Source organism: Oncorhynchus tshawytscha, linkage group LG33 (genome assembly GCF_018296145.1).
Source record: "Oncorhynchus tshawytscha isolate Ot180627B linkage group LG33, Otsh_v2.0, whole genome shotgun sequence".
Classification (NCBI taxonomy): Eukaryota; Metazoa; Chordata; class Actinopteri; order Salmoniformes; family Salmonidae; genus Oncorhynchus; species Oncorhynchus tshawytscha.
The window spans coordinates 40,005,649-40,018,086 of NC_056461.1; the positions used below are offsets into that span (position 1 = coordinate 40,005,649).

Consider the following 12,438-nt stretch of genomic DNA (forward strand, 5'->3'; position numbering starts at 1 on the left):
CATATCTCACCAGCCCCTACATAAGACACAACAGTTTTCGTCTACAGTGCATTTGAAAAGTATTCAAACCCTGTCACTTTTTCCACATTTTCTTACCTTACAGCCTTTCTCTAAAATTGATTAAATAACATTTTTCCTTATCAATCTACAAACAATACCCCATAATGGCTGTAACGTAACAACATTTGAAGGGGTCTGAATACTTTCAGTACATATTGTATATCACCCCATAAAAACTGACATCCTCCTACATATTCTGTGTGCTTAGGGTCACTGTCTTGTTGGAAGGTGAATCTTTGCCCCAGTCAGAGCTCCTGAGCGCTCTAGAGAAGGTTTTCATCAAGGATCTCTCTGTACTTTGCTCCATTCATCTTTCCCTCGATTCTGACTAGTCCCCCAGTACCACCCACAGCATGATGCTTCCACAACCATGCATCACCGGAGGCATGGTGCCCGGTTTTCCTCCAGACGTGACACTTGGTATTCAGGCCAAAGAGTTCAATCTTGATTTCATCAGACCAGATAATCTCGTATGTCATGGTCTGAGAATGCTTTAGGTGCGTTTTTGCAAACTTCAAGCGGACTGTCATGTGCCTTTTACTGAAGAGTGGCTTCCGTCTGGCCACTCTACCATAAAGGCCTGATTGGTGGAATACTGCAGAGATTGTTGTCCTTCTGGAAAGAGGAACTATGGAGCTCTGCCATCGGGTTCTTGGTGACCTCCTTGACCAAGGCCCTTCTCCTCGGACTGCTCAGTTCGCACCCAGCTCTAGGAAGAGTCTTAGTGGTTCCAAACATCTTCCATTTAAGAATGATGGAGGCCACTGTTCTTGGGGATCTTCAATGCTGCAGACATTTTTTGGTACCGTTCCCCAGATCTGTGCCTTGACACAATCCTGTCTCGGAGCTCTACAGATAATTCCTTCGACCTCATGGTTGGTTTTTTCTCTGACATGCACTGTCAACGGTGGGACCTTAAAACCTCTCTGGGAAAGAGGTTTTAAGCCAGTGAAAATGCAGAGCGCCAAATTCAAATAAATGACAATAAAAATCAAACTTTCATGAAATCACACATGCAAGATAGCAAATTAAAGCTACACTTGTTGTGAATCCAGCCAACATGTCAGATTTCAAAAAGGCTTTTCGGCGAAAGAAAACGATGCTATTATCTGAGGATAGCACCATAGCAAACAAAGAGAGAGAAGCATATTTCAACCCTGCAGGCGCGACACAAAACGCAGAAATAAAATATAATTCATGCCTTACCTTTGACGAGCTTATTTTGTTGGCACTCCAATATGTCCCATAAACATCACAAATGGTCCTTTTGTTTGATTAATTCCGTCTATATATCCAAAATGTCCATTTATTTGGCTCGTTTGATCCAGAAAAACACTGGTTCCAACTTGTGCAACGTGACTACAAAATATCTCAAAAGTTACCTGTAAACTTTGCCAAAACATTTCAAACTACTTTTGTAATACAACTTTAGTTTTTTTAACGTAAATAAATGAGAAAATTGAAGATGGGATGATCTGTGTTCAATACAGGGGGAAAACAAACTGAAGCTAGCTTTCTGGTCACGCGCCTCTATCTAACAGTACACTTCAAGTTACCCTTGTTCAAGATGGCTGTACTTCTTCATTACACAAAGGAAAAACCTCAACCAAAAATTGACATTCAGTGGAAGCGATAGGAACTGCAAGAAGGTCCCTTAGAAATCTGGATTCCCAATGAAAACCAATTGAAAAGAGTGATCTCAAAAAAAAAATCTGTTTCTCCTCTGGGTTTCGCCTGCTACATACGTTCTGGTATACTCACAGACATAATTCAAACAGTTTTAGAAACTTCAGAGTGTTTTCTATCCAAATCTACTAATAATATGCATATCTTCTCTTCTGGGGATGAGTAGCAGGCAGTTGAATTTGGGCATGCATTTCATCCGGACGTGTCACCAAGAAGTTTTAAATAGACAGGTGTGTGCCTTTCCAAATCATGTCCATTCAATTGAATTGACCACAGGGAAATCTTGGAGCTAGAATTGGGATAATGTATACTGTGCTAATGACGATACAAAAGAAGAGTAACAGAGAGTAATGTACAGTACGGCGAACCTAGCAAATTAGGCATTTATGGTAAGTACATGGGAGCCGCCATTTTTATGCACCTTTCTCCACTGTCTGGGTCTGAGGGGCCATGCCCCTTCTTACAAATTCTATTTATATGATGAATAATGTCCACGTCCTTGAAGCTTCAAATGAGGAGTACCGTCATAAAGAGACGGAGATCAGAGATGTCACTCGGCTACTTGTATCTGTGTCTCTGTACTACACTGTAAATAGTGGGACGATGCTGTTGTTCATCTGAAGTGCTTTTACTGATTAGAATGATTTAAATATTATGCTTCGGTTCGTTCAACCTATTCTATTACATTTGTACAAATCAAATACATTTGAGAGATCAATATGATTTTTTCTTTATTGAATGAACATTTCTAAATTGCGTTCATTGGATAGCGGTGGGGGCAGTGTGGCAGCAGCAGCAGCCTATCAGAAGAGTTAGAGGCGTGGCTTACAGTTTTTGCCCACCTCAAATCAAATTGTATTGGTCACATACACATGGTTAGCAGATGTTATCGCAAGTGTAGCGAAATGCTTATGCTTCTAGATCCGACAGTGCAGCAATATCTAACAGGTAATATCTAACAATTCCACAACAAAACCTAATATCTAACAAATTCCACAACAAAACCTAATATCTAACAATTCCACAACAAAACCTAGTATCTAACAGGTAATATCTAACAATTCCACAACAAAACCTAATATCTAACAGGTAATATCTAACAATTCCACAACAAAACCTAATATCTAACAGGTAATATCTAACAATTCCACAACAAAACCTAATATCTAACAGGTAATATCTAACAATTCCACAACAAAACCTAATATCTAACAGGTAATATCTAACAATTCCACAACAAAACCTAATATCTAACAGGTAATATCTAACAATTCCACAACAAAACCTAATATCTAACAGGTAATATCTAACAATTCCACAACAAAACCTAATATCTAACAGGTAATATCTAACAATTCCACAACAAAACCTAATATCTAACAGGTAATATCTAACAATTCCACAACAAAACCTAATATCTAACAGGTAATATCTAACAATTCCACAACAAAACCTAATATCTAACAAATTCCACAACAAAACCTAATATCTAACAAATTCCACAACAAAACCTAATATCTAACAAATTCCACAACAAAACCTAATATCTAACAAATTCCACAACAAAACCTAATATCTAACAAATTCCACAACAAAACCTAATATCTAACAAATTCCACAACAAAACCTAATATCTAACAAATTCCACAACAAAACCTAATATCTAACAAATTCCACAACAAAACCTAATATCTAACAAATTCCACACTAGTATCTAACAAATTCCACAACAAAACCTAGTATCTAACAAATTCCACAACAAAAATCTAACAAATTCCACAACAAAACCTAGTATCTAACAAATTCCACAACAAAACCTAATATCTAACAAATCCACAACAAAACCTAATATCTAACAAATTCCACAACAAAACCTAATATCTAACAAATTCCACAACAAAACCTAATATCTAACAAATTCCACAACAAAACCTAATATCTAACAAATTCCACAACAAAACCTAATACACACAATCTAGTAAAGGAACGGCATGAGAATATATAAGTATCAAATATATGGACGAGCATTGACAGAGCGGCTAAGATGCAATAGATAGTAAACAATAGATAGAAGGATACATTACTTACAGTTGAAGTCGGAGGTTTACATACACCTTAGCCAAATACATTTAAACTCAGTTTTTCACAATTCCTGACATTTAATCAGTGTAAAAATTCCCTGTCTTTGGTCAGTTAGGATCACCACTTGATTTTAAGAATGTGAAATGTCAGAATAATAGTAGAGAGAATGATTTACTTCAGCTTTCATTTCTTTTATCACACACCAAGTATGTCAGAAGTTTACATACACTCAATTAGTATTTGGTAGCATTGCCTTTGAAACGCTGCGGGTAGCCTTCCACAAGCTTCCCACAATAAGTTGGGTGAATTTTGGCCCATTCCTCCTGACAGAGCTGGTCTAACTGAGTCAAGTTTGTAGGCCTCCATGCTCGCACACGCTTTTCAGTTCTGCAAACAATTTTTCTATGGGATTGAGGTCAGGGCTTTGTGATGGCCTCTCCAATACCGTGACATTGTTGTCCTTAAGCCATTTTGCCACAACTTCGGAAGTGTGCTTGGGGTCATTGTCCATTTGGAAGACCCCATGATATCAAGCAAAGCGGCACTGAGTTTGAAGGTAGGCCTTGAAATACATCCACAGGTACACCTCCAATTGACTCAAATGATGTCATTTAGCCTATCAGAAGCTTCTAAAGCCATGACATAATTTCTGGAATTTTCCAAGCTGTTTATAGGCACAGTCAACTTAGTGTATGTAAACTTCTGACCCACTGGAATTGTGATACTTTGAATTATAAGTGAAATAATCTGTCTGTAAACAATTGTTGGAAAAATGACTTGTGTCATGGACAAAGTAGATGTCCTAACCGACTTGTCAAAACTATAGTTTGTTAACTAGGGAAATTTGTGGAGTCGTTGAAAAACGAGTTTTAATGACTCCAACTTAAGTGTTTGTAAACTTCCGACATCTGCTATACACATGAGATGTGTAATTCGAGATATGTAAAAAATGTAAAGTGGCAGAATTTTTTCCTAACTGACTTATTCCAATGAATGTGGTCTATAGTAGTCATTGTTCAAACCTGAACAAATACACTCCTAGAATCTGTAATAATTTGTGCATTTTATTTATTATTTATTTATTTGATTTAACCTTTATTTAACTAGATAAGTCAGTTTAGAGCAAATTCTTATTTACAATGATGGCAATGATGGCTTACCCCGGCCAAACACTAACTCGGATGATGCTGTGCCAATCGTGCGCCGCCCTATGGAACTCCAAATCACAGCCAGTTGTGATACAGCCTGGAATTGAACCGGGTTCTGTAGTGACGCCTCTAGCACTGAGATGCAGTGCCTTAGACCAATGCGCCATTCGGGATCAGAATTGTGTGTGATACTAAAGAGCCAGATATGGTTTCTATGTTAAGGAAACCAATGCTTAGTTTTGATATTGTGGCTACTAAATGTGAAAGTCTTTAATAAAGAATATGTTTGAAAACATTATTTCAAGTGATTGATCCAACTTAATTTCTTGATTTAGAGGAACTTTTTAAATTATATGTTACCCAATTGAATACATTTGGCTCGGTAATTCCAAATTAAAAAGTGAACTTGGAACAAGATAAACAAAAATGGGTTGTGTTTACATGGAATACCTTGTATATTCACAAGTATGTGGACACCCCTGAAAATTAGTGGATTCAGCTATTTCAGCCACACCCATTACTGGCAGGTGTATAAAATCGAGCACACTGCCATGCAATCTCCATAGACAAACATTGACAGTAGAATGGCCTTACTGAAGAGCTCAGTGTGAGAGAGAGAGAGAGAGAGAGAGAGAGAGAGAGAGAGAGAGAGAGAGAGAGAGAGAGAGAGAGAGATAGAGAGAGAGAGAGAGATAGAGAGAGAGAGAGAGAGAGAGAGAGAGAGAGAGAGAGAGAGAGAGAATATAGCTTGTTCTAAGGGCCCTAGTCTATTGTAATGCTATAAGGGCCCTAGTCTATTATAATGCTCTAAGGGCCCTAGTCTATTGTAATGCTATAAGGGCCCTAGTCTATTATAATGCTCTAAGGGCCCTAGTCTATTGTAATGCTCTAAGGGCCCTAGTCTATTATAATGCTATAAGGGCCCTAGTCTATTGTAATGCTATAAGGGCCCTAGTCTATTATAATGCTCTAAGGGCCCTAGTCTATTGTAATGCTATAAGGGCCCTAGTCTATTATAATGCTCTAAGGGCCCTAGTCTATTGTAATGCTCTAAGGGCCCTAGTCTATTGTAATGCTCTAAGGGCCCTAGTCTATTAGGGCCCTTAGAGCATTATAATAGACTAGGGCCCTTAGAGCATTATAGTCTACTATAATGCTTTAAGGGCCCTGTCCATGGAGCTGATCTCTGTTTAGTTGACCAATGAAAATGGCAGCTGTGTGTTAGAGAGGAAAGTCAAACAAATGTTACTCTACCTCCCCACCCTCCACCTCCCCATTCCCCACCTCCTTGTCCTCGGGAGACACCGGTCCTGCCGAAGCCAGTTTGACCTTGCCGTTAAAAACCAAACAGCCACGGTTGCCTGCAGAGACCGTTAATTAACTGTGGCGGGGTGAGGCGGTGGGTTTATAGGTCCATCATCATTGTCCTGGTCTTAGTCATGGCGGTGATGAGATTAAACTATATTCCGTTCTGCCATAATCACATCACGATCCCTACTTACCACCCGCCGAAGTACCGGCCCTCTTTTAATTAGGTGGTGATGAAACGTGCAGTTAGCCGGGCTGGAAACGTCTGGTAATGTGAAAAGATGGGTCTTGCCCCGAAGTGATTCAGAAACAGATAGAAGTTCCAGAACTTCCAGAGTTCTGTTCGAACAAAGTCTCAGAACTTTTAGAATGTCCCTCGAAATGCTCTAAATGCTCTAAAAACCGCAGAAATGGATAATCCACAGATTATTCTTCATCAACATTTTACATGACATTTTAGTCATTTAGTAGACACTTACAGGAGCAATTAATCTTGTTTGTCACTATTTCTAATAGCATGCAAAATGTTGCAAATGAATAAAGTAGAATAGGCCTCTATATGCAACCATTTAGATTATTTAGATTATAGGCTACAGTACACGAATATTGGAGGTATGAAATGGGTCGTTATGAGAAATTAAGTAATTTATGGAGAAATGCCCATGAGATCCCTTATTACCATCCGTTCATAAAGGTAAAGGGGTTGTTAGACATCATGACACATGGAAGTATACGACATCAGTTTAACACCTAGGGATTGGTCCACCTGCCACTCTGGCATAGCACAGATTACCATGCACACATGGATGCATCCACCTCTCTCTCGGTCTCTCTCTCTCTCTCTCACACACACACGCACACACACAAACACACACACACACACACACCCTCCTGTGTCTCACAAGTTATATGTGCATCGAAAACATATCTATCAGAATGAAGGAGCCACAGCAAACAGCCTATTCCTTTGAGATAACTGTGTGGTGGTTGTACAGTACAGAGGCAAAACATACTTCAACTATTATTCATATTTTAGCATATGCAGTTTGGTTTTTAATAATAGAGACCTTTTTTCTACTGTAATTCCAGATTATACAGTCAGTTCATTATCTTCATACTGATAAAGTAGTTCAGAATAATCTGTAGAAGGAACTCCAACGATGTATTCTGTTGTGAAGTTAGTGCATGATTCAACTAAGTTATGCAGGCGGCTCAGTACATTTATGTTTTAAAAGTCTCATGTTCTCATGTGGAAGATAAGCATGTTCTCTTTTGTGTTGTAAATGGTATATTTACAGATGTGTACATTCAAGTAGAAGTACAATATGGATCGTATTGCCACCTCTTCAACGTAGGCTTATTGTCGCCTTTGACTAGCCAAGTCTGTTGGTTTCCAACGTCATATGACAAGTATTATCAACAACTACAGCTGATAACAAACTGATACTAATAGCTCATCTGTTCAAGGACAGTTTATATATAAAAAATGGTGGATATATGACATCGATTGACGAGTGAACATCGAACGTTAAACGGCGACGTTAGCCAACCGGGGATCGGAGTCCTGCTCGTACCGGTAATGGTATACTTCCATCTGGTCGCGGCACGCATCGCGGATATTGTTGAGCCACCGTTTGATTCCTCCCCGGTTTAGATAGAGCACCATGAGGAATACTATGCCGATCAGCGCCAGGACTATGCCTAGGAACACGTAGGACACCGCCTCTAGGTTCTCATTGAGACAATCCACGTCCTCACCGCGTAACCACTCTATTGGAATCCCCTTCTTGGCATCGGGCTCGGCGCACAGGAGGCGCGCGGCGTCCACGCACTGAGAAGAGTTCTTTAACCAGAAGTAGAAGGACTCCAGCTCACAGTTACACCGGAACGGGTTTAGTGATAAATAGACGCCCACTTGCTTTTGACGGTACAAACTGGAGACGTCCTCTTTACCAATGCTCTCAATTGAGTTATTGGTTAAAACTAAAGTGTGAAGGTTGAATGCATCCAACCTTGAAATGGGTATGGTTTTCAACCGGTTGCCAGATAGCTCCAGCCGGTGGAGGTTGCATAAAATGTCTCCATGCAATGCATTGGAGAGCTGCGCCACAGCCGGTGCGAGTAGGGAGTCATTCAGGTAAAGAGAGCGGAGCTCCTGCAGACTGTGAAACGCCCGGTCTGAGATGTACACCAACCGATTGTGACTCAAATCCAGCAAACGCAACCGTGGGAGTCCTGTGAAAGCGTCAGCCTCTATCACCATGATTCCATTATGTGACAGTGAGAGGGTCATTAGCTCGAGTTTTGTCCCGTTATTCGAGGAGAACCCTCCACCCGGTAAGGTTGAGATGTTGTTCCCCCGGAGTATTAACGTGGTCGCCCACGCCGGTATGTCTCCCGGTAACTGGGTGTCCTCGTTGTCACGGCAGGTCACTGTCCCGGAGTCTCTTGCACAGATACAGGATAATGGACACTCATCCTCTGCTCTGACAGAAGAAAACAACAACAACAAACAGACAAACACCGCCGCTGATAAACAAAGACACTGGCCTTTCAGAATAGGAAGAACGCCTCCTAAAACGTCCCCACAGTAACACTTCCATGTCGTTTTCCTTCCCATTTTTACAGTAGAGGTCCAAACCTACAGGGAGACCGGACACACTCCAGTCTCTGTTAACCACAGGTGAAGTAGTCTCTTCGGTCAGTTGAATGACAAAAAAAAAAAACTCAGTAGTCTTTATTCTTCTTCGTTCTCATGTTCCTTCTCTTTCCAAAAAAATGAATGAGTGGAAGAGGAAGAGGTTGCGAGTTTGGGCGCGCGGACAGCAGCTCCTTTCTCTCTCCCCCTACCTTTCTCTCTCTCTCTCTCTCTCTCTCTCTCTCACACACTCTCTCTCTCTCTCTCTCTCTCTCTCTCTCTCTCTCTTATGTGTTTTTGACGTCTCGTTTAGTGAGTGAGTCAGACAGACAGACGGACAGACAGACAGACAAGAAATCCCTGTAGCACTCTCACAGACTCACACAGCACGTGCTGACAGACAAACATGCAGTTGCATTCTAAATCTCCCGAGCCCACCTCAACTTGTGATGGAGAGAACCCCACTAAACACTTTAGTTGAGCTCTCTGAGAGACAGAGAGACAGACAGAGAGAGAGAGAGAGACAGAGAGGCAGAGAGACAGACAGAGAGAGAGAGAGAGAGAGAGAGAGAGACAGAGAGACAGACAGAGAGAGAGACAGAGAGACAGAGAGACAGAGACTCATTTTAGATTACCAGAACAGAAGAGGAGACTTGACAGTTGACACTGGTCCTGGATAGACACCCTAATTTAAAACAGCCAGCAGAGTGCTATCACTTCAACCCTTCGCCTCCTAGCCTGTTACTATTCACAGCCACTAGCCTACTATCACAGATGCTAGTCTACTGCCTTTCTGTCAAATGCCAGTCAGTTGCTGCTACAGTGTAGGCCCAATTGTTATACCATTGCTTTAAAGAGCACTCAATTGTTGCTTTGAAAAGTGATTAGCCATTATATGACTGTGACACAAACAATGTCCCAACTTTCACACCCTACTGTTTGGTACAAACGGATGAGTTGGCCATGAATACTGGATATTGTGTTTACATGTGTTCTTGACTGTAGAGTATAGGATAGACACTATGGGGTCATCCCATAGTCTATTGATTATCTGTATGACATAATCTATTCATCTATTCTCTGTTACTATAGATTACCCATGTGATTTTACTAACTGTTGATTTAAAGTCCAATATGTATTGAAATTGAGCAAGATGAGTTGTAACTGTCACATTTTAGATGGCCTTAAGGCCTGAATGGATGATCAAAAACAGGCCTATTTCTCTTATTATATAAGGGTGCCTCAGGGTGCATCAGGGTGCATCAGGGTGCCTCAGGGTGCATCAGGGTGCATCAGGGTGCATCAGGGTGCATCAGGGTGCCTCAGGGTGCATCAGGGTGCCTCAGGATGCATCAGGGTGCATCAGGGTGCCTCAGGGTGCATCAGGGTGCATCAGGGTGCCTCAGGGTGCATCAGGGTGCATCAGGGTGCCTCAGGGTGCATCAGGGTGCATCAGGGTGCATCAGGGTGCCTCAGGGTGCATCAGGGTGCATCAGGGTGCCTCAGGGTGCATCAGGGTGCATCAGGGTGCATCAGGGTGCCTCAGGGTGCATCAGGGTGCATCAGGGCCAGTATTCATAGAAGCTCACAGATTAGGAGGGCTGATATAGGATACGTTTTTCATTTTAAATCCTAGGCTAATGAATAATAAGGGGGACCTGATCCTAGACTCATACTCCTACTCCTATTCTGAGAAACGTTATAAATACGGGCCCAGTAGTTTTGGCTGACTCGCAGCTCTGTGGATCACCTTAATGATAAACGAGGCTAAATACTGATATAATTCGTAAAACCGGGGTCTGGTGTATCGATGAGAGATGCCCCCTCACCTCGTGCCTGTCCCACCCGGTAAGATTTAGGGATCGGGGTGAAAGAGCGCAGTACATCAGGGACATCTACGCCACTGGTGACGGGCGTACAATTTACCGCCTGGCTGGCAGCCTCTCTGAGAAGCGCTACAGTAAATTCCATTTCGCATCATACTTCAATTATAATGGCCACGGATTTACAGCGGCCCCTTGCTTGTTGCAAATCAGTGGCGGTAATTACAATTACGTTGGCCAAGTGTTTGTGTGTGTGGTGTGATTATGCCGGCCAGTGTGTGTGTGTGTGTGTGTGTGTGTGTGTGTGTGTGTGTGTGTGTGTGTGTGTGTGTGTGTGTGTGTGTGTGTGTGTGTGTGTGTGTGTGTGTGTGTGTGTGATTATGCCGGCCAGTGTGTGTGTGTGTGTGTGTGTGTGTGTGTGTGTGTGTGTGTGTGTGTGTGTGTGTGTGTGTGTGTGTGTGTGTGTGTGTGTGTGTGTGTGTGTGTGTGTTTGTTTTGTGGAGTCAGTCCTGTTTAATGGGCTTCAACCAACTGCTCTGTGATTTATCATTGTGCTTCTGGAGTGGAGCAACACACTTTTACCAGATTGCTTATTAATTTATCCACTAGAGCTACAGCTACTAAATCCCACTGGGTTATTTCTGTTAACAAAACGATTTGTGTCGATTGATATTAGATTTTTTTATTTATTTTTTTACAAATGAATTTAGACTAACACAAAGAACTCTTCAGAAGGATTCAGAACCTGGATAAGATATCAGCAGCTCCACTCTTCGTCTCAAATAGCTATAATCTACATTGCACTACTTCTGACCAGAGCCCTAAGCGTCTTCCATATATTGTGGCCAAGAATCCGCCAAAGGAATAGCTAGAAAGAATAAGATGAATTTCCGGTAATATGGATAACTATTGAAAGATGCTGATATGCGTTTTTCTACGTTGTACTGGACACGGTACAACCTTTAGTAGGCTGCTAGCAGGCTATTCAGGCGGCCAAGTGGACACAAGGCTGTAGGTCATATCGCTGAGTCTACCTTTAAACAATTTTGCAACATCATTGGTACGCTCTGGCCATCGTCTTTGAGCTTAAAAAATAAAGTGGATTTCTAGGGTTTTCAGTACATTTATCTAAAGCCATCCTTTTACATTTGCTGTACCTTTTAATTTGCATTCTCCTCGACAGACACATTAGAATATATGGAGAGACTGGTTCAGAATATTAGGGATCAAGGAAGGAAAGCCATACAAATACACATCTCATTTTCAGCAGAGAGAAAGAGAGAGATTTTCACCATAGGTACACTTCAACTATGACAGACAAAATGAGAAAATCCAGAAAATCACATTGTAGGATTTTTAATGAATTTATTTGCAAATGATGGTGCAAGTGTGCAGCCTGATGGACCTAATTGCATTTTTGTCACTTCGCTCAACAGAGATGGAGCCACTGATGAGAGTCTTTTGTACTTCAGCAAATCAGAGAGTAAAGCCATGAAGCCCCAGGACCCCAGGAAGATGCCAGCACGATGAGTCCAGCAAGCAGAAATATAGCTTCCTTTCATTGAAGATTGTGTCTGAGGTCACTGTCCAGCCGAAGGGGTAACATGGGGCGGACATTAAGTTCCCTGTGACCTGTGGAAATACCTGAAAGAGGTAAAGTGGGGCATGTTTACAGAATCACCTCTCCATGTA

The 12,438-nt window shown here is 41.5% G+C and overlaps 1 protein-coding gene across 1 annotated transcript; it reads right to left on the reverse strand.

The window, feature by feature from the left end:
* Window positions 1-7,384: 7,384 nt before the first annotated feature.
* On the reverse strand, window positions 7,385-8,992 carry LOC112230629 (trophoblast glycoprotein-like). The gene has a single exon (XM_024396902.1). The coding sequence runs from the start codon at window positions 8,902-8,904 to the stop codon at window positions 7,813-7,815; it is 1,092 nt and encodes a 363-aa protein (XP_024252670.1). The 5' UTR covers window positions 8,905-8,992; the 3' UTR covers window positions 7,385-7,812.
* Between the last annotated feature and the right edge of the window lie 3,446 nt (window positions 8,993-12,438).

Excerpts from the sequence above, each read along its gene's own strand:
- LOC112230629 (XM_024396902.1), bottom strand. The coding sequence starts at position 8,904 with ATGGGAAGGAAAACGACATGGAAGTGTTACTGTGGGGACGTTTTAGGA.